General features: G+C 39.0%; 1 protein-coding gene across 2 annotated transcripts in view; it reads right to left on the reverse strand.

The window, feature by feature from the left end:
* Positions 1 to 24587, reverse strand: part of LAMA2 (laminin subunit alpha 2) — a 447053-nt gene that overhangs the window by 26115 nt on the left and 396351 nt on the right. For both annotated transcript variants that reach the window (XM_084889596.1, XM_084889597.1), the window contains 6 exons: positions 21085 to 21247; positions 20290 to 20434; positions 12367 to 12505; positions 7823 to 7943; positions 5648 to 5815; positions 420 to 568 (listed from right to left, as the gene is read on the reverse strand). In XM_084889596.1, the coding sequence (XP_084745722.1) occupies positions 420 to 568; positions 5648 to 5815; positions 7823 to 7943; positions 12367 to 12505; positions 20290 to 20434; positions 21085 to 21247 (885 nt within the window). The remainder of the gene's footprint in view (positions 1 to 419; positions 569 to 5647; positions 5816 to 7822; positions 7944 to 12366; positions 12506 to 20289; positions 20435 to 21084; positions 21248 to 24587) is intronic.

A 24587-nucleotide genomic window follows, 5' to 3' on the forward strand; every position in this document is an offset into this window, starting at 1 on the left:
CTCAGTGGGCCCTGCAGCCCCTGCACGTTCCGGATCGGTGAGGGGTTTCTAAGCAGCTGCCATCACGGCTTTGGAACCTGAATGCAGCAGCAGCTGCCGGAGGCTGCGGTTCGCTGTGTGCATACCTTATTCGAAAAGGGAATAGCCGGGCGGTGCGGAGGGAGGACCTGTCTCGTCTACAGCTTCAGAAGATACATTTGCTTTTTCCCAAGGTGGAGAGGAGAATGGCACAGAATAAAAATGTTGAGAGTGGAACTCCTAAGGGCCCAGGAAAATGAGGTTTCTGAGTAGGAAAGGTAGAGAAGAAAGGGAGCTACTGGAGAGTTTTGGGCAATGCATTGCACGCCTGGGCCCAGCCGGGGCCGGCGCTGCAGAGGGTGCGTGTTAGTAAGGCAGGAGGTTCCCGGGGCGATTGTTACCCTCTGGTTCTCTCCACGTGAACGGAATGTTCCCTCCCGTCGTGAAACAGGCTCGGCTCCGGTCTGACAACAATTTTCCTCATTATCCGCGCGCCCGTGGAGAGATGCACTTCCAGGCGGCCCTTGTTCAGGAAGATCGCGTAGTAGGCCTGCAATGCAAACGGTGGTCCGAGGTTAAAGGGGAATCCCACCCTTGGCTTAGCGTTACAGGTTCCCTGACGGGGGCAGATTCATCTGCTCTGAGATCTCATCCAAGAAGTGAAGACTCAATATTTTCTTAAGCAATGGTACTGAAAGCAGCTGGAAACAGCTTTTTAATCATTTACCGTGTCTGCCTGCCAGGTGATGTGCAGAGGGGGTGTATGAATGCCGAAATCTCTGCAAAGCTGATTTGCGATGCAGACCGCGTCGGGTCTGCAGGCTGTGGGTCTCTAACTCACAGAACCCGCCAGGAAACAAAGGGTGCCGACCAAACCCCCTCTCCCTTCTGTTCCCGAGTGGACAGCCGGGTCCTGGAAACCTGGTCTGACTCCCAACCTCATGGCATTTCGAGTGTTTAGACTTCATCGTGTTCCCTGAGCTGCTGGAAGAGATTGCTATCACCCATATGTAACTTGTCTCCCTCATGTAGGAAGGAGGGAAACAATTTTTTCCATCCACAAACATGCCTGCTTTCTTCTGGCTGCCGTTGCTATAGCAACCAGGATGGCTTAGAGATCAGATTAGGAACCCCAGGGAGCTTGAATGCAGCCCCAGTCCCCCAAAGCTGAGGCCACGTGTGCTCCCTTTCTTGTGGAGCGCGTGCACTTGCTGCACACCTGTCACTCGGTCCTCCACGAGTCACCTGTGGCGGTGGACACGGTGTGACCTCACAACGGGTCTCCACGGAGGACCACGTTGTCTCTACTGCTGTGTGTCCAACACAAAATGGCCAGCGGATCGGATCAGCGCTCACCATCCATCAAAGGGCCATTGCAAACGACTCACTCAATTACTCTCAAACTCCTTTAGCAGAACATAATCACAGACAACTCTATGCATATCAAGACTGTTAGCTTGGAAAAACATGAAGTATGTCAATGCAGCCAGCATTGCTTCTACAACAGACAGGAATATTTAACTTTGTTTCCTCTTTCAGATAGCATTTGCAATGAGCTTTTAACAGCTAAATATTCATTATCACTAAAATGTTGGATCATTAACATGTGACTTCTACAGTGGTGCCTCACACAACGAACTTAATTCGTTCCAGGAGCAAGCTTGTTATGCGAAAAGTTCGTTATGTGAAAATTGTTTTCCCATAACAATACATGTTAAAAAAAATAATTCGTTCTGTAGCATAAAATATGCTAAGATGACATAAAAAAATATGCTAAGATGACATATTTTTATTTATATACATCTAAAAACATAATTTTTTTTTTAAAAAAAACACACATTTTTTTAATTTTAAGACAGACTAAGTAGTGTCTACCGAATCTTGCACATCTTCATCCATTTTCTGCTTTTTGGCCGATGGTTTCATGAAAAACCTGTCCAAAGTTCGCTGTGCGAGGCATTCGTTATGCGAGGCACCACTGTAATCTACTCTGTAGTATAGTCGTAAATAATTTAAGTTGTTTTAATAGCATCCTGTTCTCTTTTAAGAACTATCCTGGAAGCTGGTGATTCAAGTCCATTTATTTAGTCCTTGTTGAGGAGAAATGTGGACCAACAGTTGGTGCTTAAATATTTGACAAATGTCCTTCAGTGGAAGTCTATTTCAGAATGTTTTATCTGGTCCTCTTATTACAACTAGCTTATGATTTGGAGTAGTGAGGAAAGAATTTTATTTTTCAGGATTAAAAGATAAAGAATTTAGGAGTGCACTTACATTTTTATGTATTTACTGCTTAACACCTTTTTTTCTCCCTCTAATCTTCAAAAACTGTTTTTATTATGACTATTTGATATATTTCTCACAATGCAAGGGACACACATCACAACTTAGAATTCAACGAATACCTGAAAATCTACCACTTAGGTTGAAAAGCAGTACTTCTGCCTCTCTTCTGAGATTCTGTCCAATCCCATTTCCCAGCTTCCCTGATGGAGAGGTAACCCCTAACATGAATTTTATTCCCTTGCTTTTTAAAAGCCGTTATTTTTATTGTTTGGCTTAAAATATAGAAGTGTATTTTCTCAAGGTTCTAGAGGCTGTAGTTTGAGGTCAGGCACCACATGGTCATGATGTGGTGAGAACCCAATTCCTGGTTTAAAAACAGCCACCTATCATGGCATTCTCACAGGCCTTTCCCCGGGCCTGTGCTTAGAGACCACTCTCTCTTCCTCTTCTTTGTTTTTAATTGAGGAGTAACTGACATACAACATTATACTTCTTTCAGGTATACAACATAATGACGATATTTGTATACACTGTACTTGAAATGATCACCGCAATAGGTACAGTGAACATCCATCGCCATATAGAGGTATAGAATTTTTGTGTGTGATGAGAATTATTTTTTAAAATATATTTTTATTGATTTGAGAAAGGAAGAGAGAGAAAAAAACATCAATGATGAGAGAGAATAATTTATCGGCTGCTTCCTGCACACTCCCTCCTGGGGGTCGAGCCTGAAACTCTGGCATGTGCCCTTGACTGGAATCGAACCCAGGACCCTTTAGCCCACAGTCTACAGGCTGATGTTCTATCCACTGAGCCAAACAAGCTAGGGCTGATGAGAACTTTTAAGATCCACTTCCTTAGCAACTTTCAAATATGTGATACAGTATTACTAACTATAGTCACCATGTTGTACATTACATCTACATGGCTTATCTATACTAATAAAAGGGTAATATGCTAATTAGACTGGGAGACATTCCTGACAAAGCTATGGTGGTAGGGCTGAGGCAGAGGCAGTAATGGGTGATCAGGCCAGAAGGGAAGAGGCAGTTGGGGTGTTAGGCCGGTGGGTGGGCAGTTGGGGGCAAGCAGGCTGGCAGGGGGCCAGTTGGGGGCAAGCAGGCTGGCGGGGGTGGGTAATTGGGGGCAAGCAGGCTGGCAGCTGGGGCAGTTGGGGATGATCAGGGCAGTAGGAGGAGGGACAGTTGGGGGTGAGAAGGCTGGTGGGGGGGCAGTTGGGCAAAGCAGGCTGGCAGGCAGAGTGGTTAGGGGCAATCAGGCAGGCAGGCAGGTGAGTGGTTAGGAGCCAATGGTCCCAGATTGTGAGAGGGATGTCTGACTGCCCATTTAGGCCTGATCCCTGTGGCAGTTGGACATCCCCCAAGGGGTTCCAGATTGGAGAGGGTGCAGGCTTGGCTGAGGGACATCCCCCTCCCTCCATGCACGAATTTTGTGCACTGGGGCACTAATTTGTTTTATAACTGGAAGTAGGTATCTTTGGACCCCCTTCATTTATTTCACCTACCCTGCACACCCTGCCTCTGGCAACCACCAATCTGTTCTCTGAATCTATGAGTTCATTGTTTTGTTTTGTTTTTTTAGATTCAGCATATGTGTGAGATCATAAAGTATTTGTCTTTCTGACTTATTTCACTTAACATGATGTCTTCAAGTTCCATCCATGGAAAAGATAAAATTTCATATGTATACACACACACACACACACACACACACACATCTATATATCTATATCTATATCTATATCTATACCTATATCATCTATATCTATATCTATCTATATCTATACACACATTATAGGAATATATATATTATAGGAATATATATAATAGGAATATAAGAATATCTACATATATAAAGTAGGAATATCTTACATATAGGAGTATCTATATACAGGAATATCTATATCTTTCTATATATATATATATATATATATATATATATATATATATGCCACAACTTATTTATCTATTCATCTATGGATGAATACTTATCTTGCTTTTATATCTTGGCTATTATAAATAATGCTGCAATGAACATAGGGGTGCATATATTTTTCATGTCTGTTTTTCTTTCTTTTGTTTAAATACCCATAGTGGATTGCTGGATCATATGGTAGTTCTATTTTTCATTTTTTTTAGAAGCCTCCATACAGTTTTCTGTAGTGGCTGCACCAATTTACATTCTCACCAACAGTACATAAAAGTTTCCTTTTCTCTACATCCTAGCCAAAACTTGTTACCATGGATTTTATTCCCTTGCTTTTAAAAATTATTTTTGAAAATTCACATGTATATCTATAAACAATATGCTGGTTAATATTACCAACCTATTAGAAATCTCTAAAAATAATGTTATACAGTATATAGTGCATTTAAAAAAATTCTATTTAGCTTCTAGGATTCATCCATGTTGTTATATTAGTTATAATTTCTTCCTTTTTTTATACTGATTACTATCCCATAATACAAAAGTGCCAGAGTTGATCTGTTCTCCAGCTGGGTTGTTTCTAGTTTTTGTGCTATTATAAAAAAAATGCTCTACAAACATTCTTGTTCACATCTCACCGTGCACATGTGCAAGAATGTGGGGCTAGACCTCGGAGTGAAATTGCTGGCTTGTAGAGAGTGCACATGTTCAACTTTACAAGGTCATGCCACATGGTTTTCCAAAGTGGCTGTAACAATCTACTCTTTCCACCAGTGTGATTAAGGATTCCCTTTGATCCATATCTAGCTAATACTTGGTATTATCATATTTCTAAGTGTTTTACCAATCTAGTGGGTATAAAGTCCAGTGTGGTCTGAAATTGCATTTCCCCCATTACAGCTGAGGTTGAACTTTTATAAAATAGGTTTTTGGGTTATTCCCATTTCTTCTTCTGTGAAATGGCTATTCAAAGCAGGTTAGGCTCCAATGGACTGCATCGTGTTGGCTAATGAAACTGGGAAACTAATCCTAGAAGAAATTTAAATTTAAGGGACCCGAGATGGGTAGCTACAGATCTGATAAGGACCTGGACTTAGAGACAAGAGAAGATTTAGTATCATCTGAATATATCTTAAGCTTTCCCTTTTTATATATGCATATGATAAACCCGTGTGAAACACAGGTGCAAATATAAGCATGACTACCCCTGGAATTGACCCATAGGAAAATAATAGCAGAAATAATTGTCCTAAGAAGATGATAGTGGAAATGATGCAAATCTAAAAATATAAGTGCGATTTATAAACCCCAAATGCCTCACTAATCTCTTTATAAACCAATTGTTTTATACAACCATTAGGGAAAATGAATTATTAACTAGGTGTGAGGATACCTGTCCAGTCTGCCTTCGTTTTCTCCGAAGTGCCGCTCCACTTCCCAGGAGGATGATCCCAGACTCGTTCTTAGTGCTGAAGGACAGGTTGATTTCGGTTCCCACATTGATGGGCACAGGGGCCAGCTCCACATAGCCAGGCTTGGGAAAGCTAACTGTGTGAACATTCTGTGGGTGAAAGGAAAGAAAATGTAAATTAATCCATCTGTTTCAGGCACTCTCCTCAGTACATACAATGTTACGGTCATTTTAGAAAGCAGGAAGACCCATAGTCACATAGAGAGCTTAAGAGCAACTGAAGAAATCCCATATCTCGCTCTAACTTAAAATTTCTGAGCAGTTTGGGTTAAAATAAAAATTCTTGCCTATTTCATTCTAGAAATTTTGATATAAAATAGAAAATATTATTATTATTATTATTATTAAGCATGCTTTTATTGATTTCAGAGAGGAAGGGAGAGGGAGAGAGAGAGAAATATCATTAATGAGAGACAATCATTGATCGCCCCCCAGTGGGGATTGAGCCTGTGACTCGGGCATGTGCCCTGACCAGAGTCAAGCCAGCAACCTCTCGGTGCATGGGACAACACTCAACCAATCGAGCCACATTGGCCAGGGCTAATCATTTTTAATGGCAGGAGGAATTCCCTTTATGAATATGTTAGGACTTATTTAAGCAAGCCCAGGTATTTGGGCATTTAGAGTGCTTAACATGCTCATCTTGAAAGTCCTTTTTTTTGCTGGAGTAAAAGTAAGGAATCCTTTAAGGCAGAGTATCTATCCTTCAGTGTTTCAGTTCCAGTGAAGCAACACAGGTATTGCAAAATATATAATCTATTTTCTATGTCAATTTTCAAAACATAGAGTTTTGGATAGTTCAGCTGAAACTACTGTGCAGAATTTTCAATATTTATCCACATCCAATTTCTACCTCATATTTTAGGTGCAAAATAATTCCCGGTTACTGAAAAGTGCCTTTACAGAATCATCATTTCCACACATATAAGCCATTCATTTTCTTGACAGTTTTCCATCCTCAGGTATATATCTTCTGCATGTGAATGAGACTTAGGCTTTGGAAGATTAAAACTCTCAGAAAAACTTTAAGAGGCCGGTATGGATTCTTAGAAATTCAATCCTGTATGCATCTCCTTTCTCCTTATTCCCAAGCTTCTCAGGATGGATGTCGATGGCTAATTGCAAATTGGAGCAGACCCTGAAGATTCTGTTCCAGACTTTAAACCTTATGGCTCCGTGATGCATCCATTTTCTTCTCTTTTCCCCACTGTTTTCTCTTCATTTCCCATCATAATGCTTTAAAATAACTTTAATTGGAGGAAGCAGCTTGAATGAATAATGTGTTATATCAGGGCAATTAAAATTTTTTAAGAATGACATATTTAACTGTTTTGGCAAACAGGCTCATCACTTTTAGAATTCCCATAAAATTCTTACTAATATTTGCTAATGAATGTTGGCCTCTTGCTTGTAGATATTTTAAGAGAGCTGAGCTGGGACCTGTGTTTCTCTCTCCTATGGGTTAGCACCGATTGGAAATCAGGGCAGAATGGTCAAGTGGAATCAAGGGGCTGCTGGGCTGCTTTGGCAACAAAGAAAAGACACTGAAGGTGGCTGATAACAAAGGACTTTGCAGTCATGTCAAAGATAAAGACTTTTGGCTATTTCCAGTCTGTGCCATTTTCAAAGAAAAGGAGGTTTGACTTCCAAGCTGCAGACAAGATGCGATGCACTAATAATGGTGGCATAAATTATTACTAGCTTTTTGTGTAAGCTCCTAACAAGCTGTATTCAACACATAGAGATAAAATAAATCTAAAATAGATGACAAAAATGAGGAAAAGGGGAAAGTAGCATTGGACATGAAGAAAGAACCAGAAAAGAGATTAATGCTAAAAGTACATTATCTGAAGTATAGATATGTAGAAAATTGGCTCACAGTTTAGGGACTGAATAATATCATCTCCTAAACTCAGTTGATTACAGTTATTTATAGAAGTTATTCAATCTTGCTTTACCATCTACACACAGACAAGACCAGGGTCAGTAGGAATTTAAAACACATTAACAAGGGGTTGGTCCCTATAAAGAGCACCCAAACCAAGTAAGTGAAATCTGATATGAATGTACTTAGGAAGCCAATAAAAACAAACCAACCTCCAGCAAACATCCTTTGGTAACACCAACATAATCAGGGCTGCTGAGGATATTATATGGAGTTCTTGAAATCTCAATGTCTTTGAGGCAGCCAGAGTATTTCTTCAAATTTACTTCTGGCCTGTTGAAAAGTTACATGGGAAACAAAGGCAGCATTATTAGGGCGAGGGCAGTGTAGCGTCTGTGACTACAGGACACAAGCCAGTAGAGCAAACTGATGCACAGGCAGGCGCTTGTCTGTCAAACCGTGCACACACGCATATGTGTGCTTCGCAACCCACGCTTCCTCTTTCTACTGGTTGGAGTAAGTGGATGCTAACGCCATCCTGAGAAGCAATCTTTATGTAATCAGTCTTCTTCTCCTTTTGAAAAATAATCTTACCCATGGCCTTTAAATACCACAAGGTACAGGAATGAACTGACTTCTTATGTTTTTCTTATGCATAATGAACTGCATTTCTTTCTTCACCAAAGAGCAGACAGTTGTGTAAGTGGCATAATCAAACCACATAACCAAAAAAGCTAAATAAAATATTGCTCAAAATTTAGGAAGAAAAATCTGGAAGCATTTATTAAAAAAAAAATCTCTCATTGATACATTTTTTTTTTTTTTTTTTTTTAGTGGTGGGGGTGTACCTAAAGAGTAAGAAAATATTATATTTGTCTTGAATGCTTTTTAGCTAAAAGCTTAAGAAACATTCTTTGGATCACATAGTCTTAAAAAAAGACACTTAAAACTTGGTTTTGCAAACTGACCCCAAAGTTCTTTTCTACATTGAAACAATAACAAAAAGCAACCAAAGGCACAAAGCCTTCTATAATTTTTTTCCAGTGAAGTTGAAAATGGATTCTATACCCAGATGACACCTGGATGTTTACCTTTAGCTTACTACTTTAAAAAAGGAATAAACATGCTAGCACACAGCAAGTGCTCAATACAATTAGTAGTATGTCAAAAAACAATGAAACTTCTTGACTTAGCCTATAGCCGTGCTGGCCAATAGGACTTCCTGTGATGCTGGAAGCACTCTGTTCTGCATTGGTCAGTCAGTTACCAGCCACCAGTCGTTATCAGCACTTGAAATGTAGCTTACGTGAATGAGACACTGAATATCATTATTTAATTCTACTTAATTTACAGTTCGATAGCCACTGTGGTTAGTGGTCACCATATTGCATGGTGCAGCTCTATAGTAATAATAATAATAAAAAAAAGAATAAGTTTTTGTACCTGTAAAAGCATCCATTCAACATTAAAACATATTAGGTCCTATGATTTCCTTTTAAAAAAAATCTTTATTAAAAACAAATGGGCATGAGGAAAAATAGGTGGAGAAGTAAAACAGAACCAGGCAGTGTAGATCAGGTGATATATATCATGCCAGGTATTTGCTCTGGTTTCTCTCTCTCTCTTTGGAACTGCTTTATTTCTTTTGATCATTTCCCCTTGTTCCTAAGGTTTTCCCCTCTGTTCAGTTAGTTGGTTATTATGTGGAACATGCCCAACTGGAGGGTGAGGACCTTGCTTATGTTCTTACTGTATAAAGAGAGGAAATGGGTGAGTTTCGTTGGCAATATTCATTTGTTTCCTTATTTCCCCTTTGGAGGGAGATTGATTATCACCGGTTTTCAGAGGTCTTATCAATAAAGAAAATCACTCCTACAAGGTATGGAGTTCATTGTTTCACGGGCATACAAAGAACCATTTCGAAATGCACTGATTTAGCAAGCTCAATATCATGAACATCTCAGGGGATAAACCATCACATATGTTGATCAGACTTCTAATGGTAACCACAGGCCTCTGTTTCGTCTGTTTGCCTCAAAGGCAAAATTACAAAGCGACATGGTGTCATTCCGGAGTTTTATTAGCGTGCATTTCCACTAAACACCAGCCTTTGCGGTTTAGCCATCTCAGCACACAGCTCCACTGGTCTCATTCCTGCATCTTCATAAAACAACTTGGATTGCTCATTTTTACACTTTCATTTCTACATGTTTAGTTTTGGAATTAAAAGTCTAGAATTCGCCTCAACATTTCTTGGATCAATCAGTTTGGCTTCATTATCTTCTTTTCAGAAAGGCGGCACCGTTCAGCTCTGAAATGCCAAGTTTTGAGTTCTAGCCAGCATGAGCCAGCCTTCTTCTCTCCGGGGTTTGACTGGCCACTGACAGGGGCTGCTGCTAACAGCTTTCATGCTACCGCCTCTCTGCAAACAGGAATTAAAATGCTCCTGAGAAGCTAAGGGGACTGCTCACAAACATCCTCACCATTAATGCTAACACTTGTAGTAAACACTATTTCCAGAGATTCCTTTTATCCGGCTCCAGAACTAATTCTAAGTAAACATGGCAATACATAAGCAGCTTTGCCAAGAGGTGCAAGGGCCGTGTAAACGTTGGCATATTTGCAGGCTGGCAAAAAGCAACAAGGCAGTGCTAAGCATGTGGGAGCATGGGCTGATTGTCCAGCAGACAGCGTGGTACTGGAGAGAGTAAGAGTCTGGGGTCAACTCAAGAGACTGCTTTGACTCTTCCCCAGAGCTAGATACTACCCATAAACCTGACCAGCTAGCTGCCCTTTGCGCGTGCGCTGCTGACTGTGGGCACAAGGGGGCGCTGTGCGCCGGCGGTTGAACAAATAAGCAGAGCAAATCCCATCATCCTGACTGGTGAAAACAAGTCCAGTTGTAGCTCAGTTGATGGTGGGTAAGCAGCAGCGTCTTTGTGAGCAAAGAGCAGCATGAGAACTATCTCAGAATGCACTACTTGCTCATGAAATATACCATGAGTAAAGCTGTCGCTCTGCTTCTGCACTGAGGTTTTATCTAAGAAGCCACATTTACCCAACCCATGCACTTGAAGAAGTCATGCATAAATGTAAAGTTTACCTTGCTTTCATACTAGGTCAAAGGAAAGGGGGAAAAAAAAAGAACACAATTTACTTATAATTGCATTTTCATTTAATGATATAAACTTTAATCTTAAATCTTTCTTAAAAGCATCTAACAGGGATCTTCAAAGGAAAGGAATTTAAAAACTATCAGAACAGAAAACAGACTTATGCCCTTGACCAGAGTGTAATTAGAATCCAAAGATGACCATGTCCCATACTATTCTCTTAGAAAATTCATATTTTGAAATATGAATTTTTAAAGTATGCAATTTTATGAGTAGAAAAATGCACAAATGTTGCTATGCTATAGGGGATGCTCAACAAACACTTGTTGAATGACTAATAACTATGACACTATTCAAATACATTTGCTCTGCAAGGATGTTTCTGACCAGACACAAAAACCTTATAATATAGATGTCTGAGGAACCAGTTTATTTGTACCACAAAGCTTATCAAGTTGTACTGTTAGAAGACTGGTAATTACACAGTTGCCTTGTTTGTGAGTTTCGATACAGGGAAAAGCATAAGCCTTGGTCTGCATGCTAGCTATCATAAAATGAGACTGAAGTTCCATTGCCCATTTGTACAATATGTAAACAATTGACCACCATACATTCAGTTATTCTTAGATCTTTCCAACTGTAAGATGTCTTTGTAGAATAGTAAAACCTAAACAGGACTGTTTAGCCATTAAAAACAGACTAAACAAAGCAATACAACAATTAGAAACATGGTAGTATGTATTGGTAGTGAACTCTTAAGCTTTAACCACAATAATTCATCCCATTTTCTTTCTTTTTTTTTAAAAAAACAAATAATTCTTTATTGTTGAAAGTATTACATATGTTCCCCTTTTCCCAAATCGACCCCTCAGGCCTGCCACCCTCCACCGCCTCAGGCCTTCAGCATCCTATTGTCTGTGTCCATGAGTTACCCATATAAGGTCTTTTGTTGATTAATTTATCCCATTTTAATTGAATTCATTTAACATTTATTAAGCACCAATTACTCCATAATATATATTTCTTATAAAATGTTTTTATGACAAGCAATAAATTAACTAAGTACCATATGAAATATTTTCTAACTTTTTTAGTTACTTGTATTTATTTTTTGATCTTAGTAAATTATGAGATCATTATATCGTCCCATCCTGCAATCTAAATCATGTAAAATTAAAAAAAAAAAGTTGGACATGGGCATGAGAATAACTAATATAGCTTTAGCATTATTAGCTCACATACCCATTATCATGCTAATGCTGAGCAATAAGATAGGTGACACTCCCAGCATCCTGGAACAGAGTAATTTTCAGAACACTAAGCAATGTCAATATGCCATATCTCCAGGGAATATGCAAGGAGAACAATCACGAGATCTACATTCAACTGTAATTTCCACCTTTAATTACTTCTATAATTCTTTTCATAGGGAAACAGTGATTCCCTTCCATCCTTTTAACTAAGATATCAAATTAATCCTTTGGTTTCTAAATCCCGGTGTTGTTCTAACATGCAACATGATTAGGCCTTTCTGCAGTTAAGGTTCTATGACATTCTGTTGTAATTAAACTTCGGAACTTGAGTGAGCATGGCGGCTACTTAATTAAAAAGTAATCCTTAGCTCTGAAGATACACTAAATTACCTCAAGTTTCTCAATGTTGGCAGACCACCAAAATAGATTTTGTCATCTGCTTTCAAATCAAGACCAAAGTTGTTTCCAGAAGATGAAGTTGCTATGTTCTCCTCCTGGTTAGTATCTATATCTATAATTGATATGTTGGCTGTAAAAGAGAGAAAAGTTTAAGCTTTTAGTTGAGCCTTACCAACCACATCTTTATATATCATCACTGTCACTTGGGAAAGATAAATTTACTTTGATTCTCAAATTAACATCGACTTTCTCAAACATTTGTACTTTATACAACTATTGAATAATTGCAGAAACAAAAACATCAATAAAATACACTATTCTATTCACAGAGTGTGAAAACAATATCCTGAGCACAAATGGAGGCAAACCAATCAATAGAAAAGACAGAAGTTTAGATAAATGATCATCACATAAACATCTGACATAGTTTTCTGTAATATAGATAAGTAGTTAGAAAATAAACGAAGATAATTAACTAATAATAGGTAAACATCTAATTAGGAGTTAGATAATTAATTAAACATCTAATTAGAGTCTGTGGCTACTCCTGTATGTTTCAGTATCCACACAAGTCCCGGAGCTTCATTTCATCCACAAAATCACGTGGAAGGGATGGTTGTGTACGAATGTAGAGAGATGGGAACATTGGTTTTTCAAGATAATGGGGTCCACATTCATTGTAAATTACATTTTAGATGAAGTTTGCTGAGTGTTGTGAGAGGGGTACGGTCTTCAGGCCTTATTGCTTTTCTCTCAGGCCTTAGAAGTATTTTGAATATGATTAGCATAAGGATTCAGAAAGGAAAAAAAGAGAGGCCCTTTGTTCAGCAAGTGAATGGGAACCTCTTCTCTCTTATTTTCTCCTTTTAGTCTGAAGAGTCAAGCAAGGCTCTTTCTGGATGATGTGGTTTCTCACCACAGTGTTTGCTCAGGCCCAGACTGCTTCACATTTTGGCTCCTGGATGCATACTGAGACCTTAGTTCACTAACATGACAGGTTTGGCCTCCTCGTTTTTGCTGGATATACAATCTGAATTAGCAAAGGTCTGAAAATGGCAATTTGAACAAAATGGATTACAATGACATTTCTAAACACTTGTTCTTTGGAAAGCTAGTTTCTTGAATGTTCCTGGTTCAAATAAATGTGATAAACACAGGATTAGGAAAAATTAAACATATATCTTGGTTTTAAGTCTACCCAGTTCTTTCAACACGCTGATAAGCAAGGTAATGCTCCAACAGGGACACAGAGCCGAAAGTATTTTCTACATTTATTTGACCAGGGAACATTAGTGTTTTCCCTCAACCCCTCATCCTTTAGAATAGTGTTCTTTGGGAAACAAAATATCAACCTCCAAATTCCATTGTATCTGTTGTTCTTCCATTCCAAACAGAAATATCTTTGATAAAACCAAACAATTGCCTTTCAAAATGGCCAAAATAAAATAAAACTTAGGAAGAACTCAAATGCTCAAAGCAGAGTTTTGTAAAAACATACAAACAACAACAAACCCTAAAAAAATAATGGTCTTGTTAAAAATATTTAGCAAATTAAGATTTTAAAATTTAACTATTTTTATATACATATACATTTCATACGCACATCTGTTTTTGACCTGACTAGTGGCTAAAATAAATAAATAAATAAATAAATAAATAAATAAATAAATAAATAATTGTTTTCAAGACTTTTCCTCACATATTCCTTTTGATTCAGCTCTGCAAAGATGTTTTCCAATGAGGCTGTTGACTGGAACATAAAAATAGCCTCTTTCTACAGACCTGGAACATATTCTAATAGTGTCTGTGAAAATGAGATTCTGCCTCTATCTCAGGCAAGCCAGTGACTGGAGGTAGTTTTTCTCCTTATCCCTGAGTGAATATATACATTTTTAGAAGACATTCTAAGAAAAACTGATTAAGGAGCAGAAATACAATTGAATTGAAACTCACTGGCCCGAGCATTAACTCCGGTGGAGAGACATAGGACGGCATATCTTTACTGATTTAAAGGCAAGGCTTTCCTCTATCCTCCATGAGTGATAGCAATGAAATGGTTACTGCAACCAAATGCTGCCCTATTTCTTTCCTGCACAGGATAGCTATTAACATATAATTTCAGTGTTGATGAGTTCAGACATCATTTATGGGTAAGCGGGGAAATAAGGGTTTTATTAACTACTAGACACAGAGTAAAGGCTTAACCAGCATTTTACAGTCAATGCTGAGTTGTTATAAGAGAGTTGTTTTTTCTTTGGTAATATTTTTTTCCTCCTCTGTGAGTCCAGTAGAAATTTAAATGATCTTTCTCAACCTTGTATGCATCTCAATGCACTTGGGGGATCTGGCAAACTTTCATTGGTGGTAGACCGTGGTTCTATTAACCTTCTCTGTCTCTCAGAGAAGGTGTGGAATGCCTACTGAAGGAAGCATTTGAATGTTAAGGGATAGTACTTTTAACAACTAGTTGAGAGTATTTCATGTAAAATAACTAATCTGATTACTGAACAGGAGCAATGACCCACACATCTGGCGCCTTGTTTGAGTTCCTATTTCTACCCTACCTGTGGGATGTGATCTTGCCAAAATCCAAGTGACCTCCCTACATTCAAACCCAATGGGATCCTTTTGTCCTAATCTTGGTCCACATCTACACAGTATCTGATATTGTTAACATCTCCTTCCTTCTAGGAAGTTTCCTCTTTTGGCTTCCACTATGCCAAACTCTCCTGCTTCTCTACCATTTCCAACTTCATTCTCAGTCTCCATCCCGGACCTATTTTTTTTTTTTTTTTAACACTTCTGAAGTGTTCATGTTTCCTAATGTGCCTTCATTTGGCCACTTCTTAGGTGTTACTATCAGGGGAACCTCAAATTTATAGCTGCTGCTATATGATGACAACTCAAATATATACCCAAACTTGATTTTTGCCTAAAAATCCACCTTCAACAGGTGAGGCATCGTCATCTGTATACCTTTTCAATACTTAAAAAAAAAAACAAACATATTCCATATAAAAATGATGATCTTTTTACTCCCAAATCTGAATGATTTATTTTATTTGGTGACACTATAACCCCCATTCAATCTTCTAAATTATACTTATCCTGACTTTCTCCTCATGAATCAAAACAGTCCTACTAGTTTCCTCAAAAAACTAGAAATGGAGCTCCCATTTGACCAAGTGATCCCACTTCTAGGAATATATCCCAAGGAACTAGAAGCACCAATCAGACAGGATATATGCACCTTCATGTTCATCTCAGCACAATTTACCGTAGCTAAGATTTGGAAACAGCCTAAGTGCCCATCAACAGATGAGTGGATTAAAAAACTGTGGTACATCTACACAAGGGAATACTATATTGCTGTAAAAAAGAAGAAATTCTTACCATTTGCAACAGCATGGATGGAACTGGAGAGCATGCTAAGTGAAACAAGCCAGTCAGAGAAAAATAAATATCACATGACCTCACTCATTGATGGAATATAATGAACAACATAAACTGATGAACAAAAACAGATCCAGAGACAGAGAAGCATCTATAAGACCATCAAACCTCAGAGAGAAGGTAGGGGAGGGTAGGGGTAAGGAGGAGAGATCAACAAAAGGACTTGTAGGCATGCATATAAGCCTAACCAATGGACACAGACACCAGGGGGGTGAGGGCATGAGTGGGGGTGTGTGGAGGGCAATGGGGTGATAAGGACACTTATGTAATACCTTAATCAATAAAGAAAAACAAAAAAGTCCTATTAATTTCAGCTCTTAAATAACTCTAATATCTGTCCTATTTTAAAAACAGTTTACCAAAGTAGAATTGACATAGTATAATTTGCCTATTTTTAAGGTATATATATTAAAGTGTAAAAATTTTTGAGATATGCATATATATATATACATGAAATCCATATCACCACAATCAGAGGAATGAACATATCCATCACCCAAATGATTCTTTATGCCTCTTTGCCATCCTTCCTTCCTGTTCCTCCCACCCACAAGTAGCCTCTATCTGCTTTCTGGAACTATAGGTTAGTTTTGCATTTTCTATATAAATTCACATGAATGCTCTCTTATTTGTCTGCTTTCTTTCAGCCAGATTATTTTGATATTCAACCATGCTATGTGCATATCACAGTTTTATCATTTTATTGCTAAATATTATTCCATTGTGTGGGCATGCAACAATTAGTATATACATTCACCTGTTGATGGATGTTTAAGTTGTTTTCTGATTTTTTGAGCATCACAAATACAAGTGCTGAACATTCTGGTACAAGTCTTTATGTGACAATATGCCTTCATATGTCTTGGGAAATACTTGGGAGTGGAATGCCCGGTTCATATGGTAGGTGTGTCTTTAGCCTTTTAAGAATTTGCCAACCTGTTTTCTAATGTGGCTGTACCATTTTACATCCTCATCAGCAGTGTGTAAAAGTTCCTGCTGCTCCACATCCTTGGGTATGTCAGTCTTTTTCATTTTAGGCATTTTAATAACTGTACAGTGCTATCACATTGGGGATTTATTTTGCATTTCCCTGGTGTCATATCACACTGCAACACTTATTTGAAGCCATCATTCATCTCCGGCCTGGACTATTATTGAACCTAATTGCTCACTCTGTCTCCAGTTTGATCTACTGAAAATTCATTTTTTTTTTCCTCCTTTCTCTGTTTATTTTGTTTCAGCCCCATTTGTAGGGTCTTCCATTACTATATCGCTTCAATATTGTTGTTTGCTCCAGGGTTTTGGATCATCTTATTCTAGATATGACTGCTGGGTTTTTCCCTATTCAGCTACAACTATTTCAAACATGATGATGGTTCCTAGTGATTCATCTCTCTCCTAGAGCTCTGCTGATCCTCAGATACACACAACCAATTGCCTGCCAATTACAGAGCTTCCCTAGACTGCTGAAGATTGTCAGAGTACCTTTAACACAAAATGTCCAACAGAGAACTCAGCATTTCTCCTAGAAAACCTGTTCTTTTTCCTGTAACCAATAGCTTGGTAAATGGTACGGACATATTCTTATTTAAACAAAACAAAGCAAAGAAAAAATGGAATCACTCTTGATATTCTTTTTTTTTTTTCTTTAACTTAGCCTTCACATTGAGTATATCACACAGCTCCTCAATTTGAAAATGCTTAATATCTTTCAACTCCATCCTTCCCTCTCCATTCTCATGGTTTTATTCTCTACATTCTTCACCCATTTGACTGCAGCAGCAGCTGAACTTGTCACAAATCTACCAGTTGAGTTGCTGCTAAAGAAACTATTAAGCACAAATCTGATGGTGTGATGGTATGAATACCCTTGATTAAAACAGTAGTTCCCCATAGCTTTTAGGATAAACTTGAAACTCACTAGCTTATTTCATAAGGCCCTTAATGAACCAGCTGTGTATCTCTCTTGCCCCATCTGATAATTTTATGTCCACATCCATCTTGTTAGCCTGTGTATTTACTAATATTTACGAAAGCATTTCCCAAACTATGTTCAGTAGGCTAGTAATGTAGGAATGGAAGGATTTTGGTGACCAAAGAATTTTGGGGCCAGAGTTAAATATTCTTAACTATTGTGCAGAGCATCTAGCATGTGACCTGCTATGTCTCTCTTACATGGAGCAATATATTCAGCAGTATTCTAATTTATTTGGTGCACAACAAGTTTTTATCCAAATTGGGGAGTTCTTCTAGGGCTTCACATTTCAAAGAAAAGCAGTTGGAAAATGATGTATCCTGTATTATGCTCTGTGACGCACTCCCTACTTTTACTTCTCTGAAATGGCAAAGGTGCTTTTTATTTAGCAAATTCCTCCATTTAGGGAGCTAACCTCTCTGTTGGACTTAAATGTCTCCCTCTTCTGAGATTCCTCACCTGCCTATCTTCACACAGCTATTAGCTTTCTGTCCTCTAACCCAGTGGTCAGCAAACTCATTAGTCAACAGAGCCAAATATCAACAGTACAACGATTGAAATTTCTTTTGAGAGCTGAAAACCAACTTCTGCTTATGGGCCACAAAGTTTCAATCACACTGTACATGTCCGCCCACACATGGTATTTTGTGGAAGAGCCACACTCAAAGGGCCAAAGAGCCGCATATGGCCCGCGAGCTGCAGTTTGCTGACCACTGCTCTAACCATTGATCTGCTTGTCTATCACCCCATTAGACTACAAGCTCTCTGAAGTTAAGAATCTGTCATAGACTTCATTTAATTCCTGCATAGTACTTAGGAGATGCTTGGCAGGTATTTGTTAAATGCAGGAATGAAGGATGGTGCAATGTTAAACCTAAATTTCCATGAAATGTCACATTGGCATGGTCAAAATTAATTAGGGCTAATTATATAAATAGAAGTATCACAGTTTCATTTGCAGATATTGGTCATGCCATTGTACACAGAATTAGGGAAATTATACTTAAGTAACAATAGCACCACACTAAGACCTAATAGACTTGGATTTCTGTCTTGGTTATGAGATCATATACGTATATACATACCAGAGCCCCTGTCCATGAAATTCATGCAGGAGGGTCCACTCAGCCCAGCCTGCACCCTCTTCAACCCAGGATCCCTCGGGGAATGTCCAGCAGTCGGACATCCCTCTCACAATCCTGGACCACTGGCTCCTAATCACTCACCTGCCTGCCTAGTTGCCCCTAACTGCCACCCCCCCTCCACCAGCCTGATTGCCCCTAACTGCCCCCCCCCCCTGCTGGCCTGGTCACCCCTAAGGGCCCTGCCAGATAGGTTGCCCCCAATTGCTCCTCCCAGTTGGCCTAGTCACTCCTTACTTCTTCCCCTGCCAGCCTAATCACCACTTACTCCCCCCCACCACTCCCACCGACCTGGACCTGGTCACCCTCAACTTCCCCTCTCTGCTGGCCTGGCTGCCCCCAACTGCCTCCCGCAACAGCCTAGTCACCCTTTGCTGCACCATCCGCTGCCGCCAGACTAAAAGCCCTCAACTTCCTCCCCTGCTGGCCTGGTCACCCCAACTACACCCCCTGCTGCCTGACTGCTCCTAACTGCCCCTCAAAGCCTCCTCCTCCCCCCTCTGCCAGCCTGGTAACCCCATGCAACCTGCTGTTCAGTTGTTTGGTTGTCCCTCACTTACCCTCCTCTGGCCTGCTTGCCCCATGCAGCCTGCTGTTCAATTGTTTGGTTGCCCCTCACTAACCCCCCTGCTGACCTAGTCACCCCACACAGGCTACTTGTTAAGTCATTTGGTCATCCCTCACTAACGCCCCTGCTGGCCTGGTTGCCCCACGCAGCCTGCTTGCGAGGGTGTGATGCTCAATTTGCATATTACCTCTTTATTATATAAAATTTGTGATGTTTGAATCTATGTTTCCTTTCCTATAATACCGGGGGGGGGGGGGACGGGGAATACCCACTGATATGAACAAATTAAATAAACTTTGTGAATGTATTTTTAAAATGTCTTGGAACCACAAAAATATTACATCATTCTTAATCATTTATTTTCACACACAAATTGTTGGCATTTTTAAAAAGGAAAGAACCAGTAGCTGTGCTCTAAGATCCCCTAGAAATTCTACCTGTGGGCCATTCTAAAGCAAAATAGAAAGAAAAGAAAATCACACAACCTTTTAAAACCTACTGCAGGATATAATTTTACAATCATAAGACAGCTTTATTCTTTCAAATTAAGCTCTCAGTTTCAAAAGAAAATGACAGAGAACCTTTTAGTTCTTCAATCAGTCCTGTCTAACCTAAACCACAATAATATAAGCCAAAGAAATGACTGTATCAATTTTTCACAGAATTGGTGAATACCTAAAATTACAGAGAGACAGGGTCTTCCTCATGATTAGGCCCACGAGAGCTTTGGAGAACATGATTAAGGCTCACAGTGCACTATTACTATAGAAACTCACCTTGTTTTTGGATTCTTGAGAGGGTGAATGATTTCCATTTCCCATCATTATGGTTTTGATTGCTGACAACGGAAGCCATTCCTGAACCCAGATCGTAGCTGACTTTTATGTGCCCGTCAGTAAGCTCTACACTCATGAAATCTTTCTATTAATAGAGTGAAAATATGACAGTGATTAGATACACAGAAGAATATATGGTAGTCACTTCTTTTGTGGGGTTGATAATAGGGTCTTATGGCTAAATTACTGATGGTATTGGTCTATAATTGAATTCCATTTTGAAAACAGAATTGATGTTACCATTTTGCGAATATTTGTGGCTGTGATGTTATAGTGCAAATGGTCACAACCAAATTATTGGGATATATCCTTTTATGACAGGAGTATAAAGTGGGTTCCTTTAAAAACATATTAAGCAAACTAAAAGGTATGTATGTTCTCTGAAAGAATTTACTAAGAAATATTGACCTGGAAAAAAATGCAACTTAGGTCTCTAGAAGAATAAGGAAGAAGTTTTTCTGATTCATAATTCTGGGTAATATTTACTGTGTGCTTCTCTTAAAGCATTATATGAGGAGTTATATTAAAAATAAAGAATAATTAAATTATACCTATAATTAAAGTTATCAATGAAAAGAAATAAGCGCACCACTCACTCTTGGCTATCACACTGCCATCACAGACTCCTTTGAACAATAACTGATGATTTATCAATAATTAATGATTGTATTTGAATACTATGGAAAAGAAACAAGATATTTTCAGTCATGGAAGATGAGCTGTGTATAGCTTTACCAGGTCTTTTGTGGCAAGGTACATCAGGAGAGAACTTGAAGAAAATGTCCTGAACTTGAACATGACAGTGGAGATGTTGGGGTACCAGCGAATGGGTCGGCTGACCATTGCATAGCCTTCTCCATCAAACTGAATAGTCCCCTCACTATCTTCTACCTGAGGGCTAAAGAAAGAGAGTTCACATGAATCAGAAACTGTCTACTTGGTTTATTATTATTCAATATGTCAAACTATCTTCTGAGACTCCATTTTAACCTGTCAAAGGCAGGAACCATAACAAATATACGGTTATCTTCTATACTTCCATATCTATTCCCATCTCCACTGCCATCATCTTGGACCAAATACCCACCATCACTTACCTGGACTTTATTAAGTATTTAGTAACTAGGCCACTGATGTTTTAAATGCTTTATGTTTTGTTAAAGTATTTAGTGGATGATTATATTGGTATTTAAGTGTGTCAGTGGTGTGAACTAGTGTTTTTGGATGGACTAAGAATGCATTATTCCATTTCTAATATATATAACATAACAAGAAAGGGGTTGGATGATACGGGTGTACAAACTTAGAGGTGTAAGAAAAAAACAATAACAGAATGGAATATATTGATAGATCCCTGCTTTCTGAATAGGTTATGTTGTGAGTCCACTACTCCTAAACTTGGTGTCCTCAGCTGTGGAGTATACTTTGCATTCAGCTGCCTTTACTTGGTGGTGCAGACATTAATATACTGGGAAGAACTGTGTACGAACCTATGTGACTTCTACCCCTTTTCGAAATCATTTTCCCATTTGCCAATCCTGTATGGGTGAATTCACATTTATGAAGCAAGTGATATAGTAGAACAGATTTTACTCACTCTTTTCTACAAACACATTGTCTTTCCAGCCTTCCCACTTTGCTCTCACTCATCCCTGGGACTAAAATGCTCTCCACAGTCTACCTGCCATTTCTTCTCTTGGACTCTTATTCTATGTTAAGGTCCATGTCAAATGTCACCTCCTCCATGGAGCATATCTTGATGTCTTATTACTACACTTATTAATATCATGTGAACAACTGTAGTATACTCAAAGTGTACTCTTTAAAAGAAATATTTATTATGCTTTCTATTTTGACTATTTTAGCATTTCTCTTTTTCTTTCTTCTTGGCTATAAGTTTCTTGACGGCTAGAACTGGGCTGTATTCATCTTACTATCAGCAAGTTATAAGTGTAAATCTCTGTAACTTGGGAAAAACCCCCTGCCCATATATGTAGAAGCACTATTATGTTTGTATTAATTCACCTAATACCGTGTTTCCCCGAAAAAAAGACATCCTCCGAAAATAAGACCTAGCGCATGGAAAGATAAGATATCCCTTAAAAATAAGACCTAGCGCAACTTTGGGAGAAAAAATTAATATAACACACTGAATTATTTTCGGGGAAACAGGGTACTTTATATACCGAAGGCAAGGAAATCTTTGCAGAATTGATACTTAGTAATGTTATCTTGATACATGATATGCACTGCTGAATAGACATCTGAATGCTTTGGATGTTTTGTTGATAAATAGGCTTTCGACAATCCTACTGATAAATTTACCAAAGAGATGTTTAGAGAATCTTAGTGTTGATTTGTGAGTAGCAGAATATTAACATGAACTTCATTGTCTTTGTTGTATCGAAAGAAATTTATAGGCAACATTCCACATTAGATTGTATTGAAGGTTATTGAGCAAACCACTTTAACTATAAATAGGTTAGGCTTTCAGACTGTCCTCAATGCCACGTTGACAATTCTTTAATGACAAGAATAAATGGGACATTGTAAGTTAAAACTATTCGAGAGGGAATTCTGTGGAGGACTATTTTTTTCTCTGAAACTTCAGAGATGCTGAGAAAAATATGTGAAGTGCACCTTGCCACATTAATGGGGGATTTCAGTCCTGGCAAATTGAAAAAAAAAATACAAACTCCTTAGCATCTACTGATTTTAGAGCTGCTGTGTGTACATATTAAACTCTCATGTATTTAATTTAATATAATTAAAACTGTTATAGGCTCAGTTGATTAGTGGGGCTCTAAGTTATTTATGCCGAGAAATCCTCCATGGCTAGCTAATTATTGTATATTATCAATTCAGATTTATCTAAGAATGTTTATTCTGTATATATGCTTTGTTTGCTTAAGTATTTTAAAATGCCTACATCCTAATCTCTCCCTTATAACTGATGATGTGTTTTCTGGCAATTTCTCCTGGCTTATCTTGGCCCTTTCTTCTCCTTTCCACTTAAGCAGAATCTTTAAAGCCCTTGGGTTTCCACTTGAAATACTTACAAAACCTCATGTGCTATTTGATAAATCCTGCAGGAGCTAAAACTTGCACTAGGATTCTCTATTTTGGTAGAAACATAAGTGGAGCGAATCCAGACTTTGTGAGGCCTGAAGCTTAATTAGTTTGAGGAAAAACTCTCTTTAAGAAAAAAGAATTTAGGATTATACGATGGCTACAGAGTAGGTGGAAACGACACTCTCCTCCTCCTAGTGCCAAACTGATTTATAGCTAAATTATAGAGCAATCAACCTGAATAACCAATGGGAGGACAGCTGAACATGAATATTATAAGTAACGTTTTACTGGAGAAGTGGAGAGGGCTGGCCCCAGCACCTACGTGTGGCTGAGAAGTGCCTTCTGCAAAAGCCCCTGCTAAGGAGAGTGGGGTCTCAACCCTATGTCAAGTCCCGAACACAGAGCCCCAGAGCCAGGAAAAGGATCCCACATAGCATCTGGAATTTGAAAATCAGGGGGACACTGGAAGAGGGGGGTCTGCTAAAAACCCAGGTATTCTCTTAAAGGGCAATACACAGGATCTTGCTCTCAGACGCTCACCCAGGGCTCCAGTAGAGGGAAGTTGACTCAGGGCATGTGGGAGTCATAAAGAGAAGATCTGGGTGGTGTGGCCCCAAGGAGAGATCTGGAGGGTCAGACACTGAGGTTTCTGTGCTGAGTCTCTATCCCACACCACCCTCAGCTGCAGTTGCCATCTTCCTAAGGCCCAGCACTCCTATTCTTTCAGTACCAGCCTAGGGAGTGCACTAACCCAGACCTCCAGCTACTGGTGACACTACCCTGCCAAGCTCAAGTCCTGCAGAAAGGTCTGTTGGCTGCACCCAACAGGGACTTTTGTGTGTTGCTTTTCTGGCAAAGCTCTTGGCGGGCACTCTGGGCAATCTGGATGATGTGAATAGAACAGAAAACCCAGGAATAAACCCATGCCTTTAGGTCAATTAATATTTGACAAAGGAAGCAAGACCATATAGTGAGGTAAACAGTCTATTCAATAAATGGTGTTGAGAAAATTGGGCCAATACAAGCCAAATAGTGAAACTAGACCACCGCCTTACACCATACACAAGAATAAGCGCAAAATGGATTGAAGATTTAAATATAGGCCATGAAACCATAAAAATCCTAGAAGAAACATTGGCAAGAAAATCTCAGGTATTTCTCATAGC

Source organism: Pipistrellus hanaki, assembly GCF_964339955.1.
Source record: "Pipistrellus hanaki genome assembly, chromosome: 7".
NCBI classification, from domain to species: domain Eukaryota; kingdom Metazoa; phylum Chordata; class Mammalia; order Chiroptera; family Vespertilionidae; genus Pipistrellus; species Pipistrellus hanaki.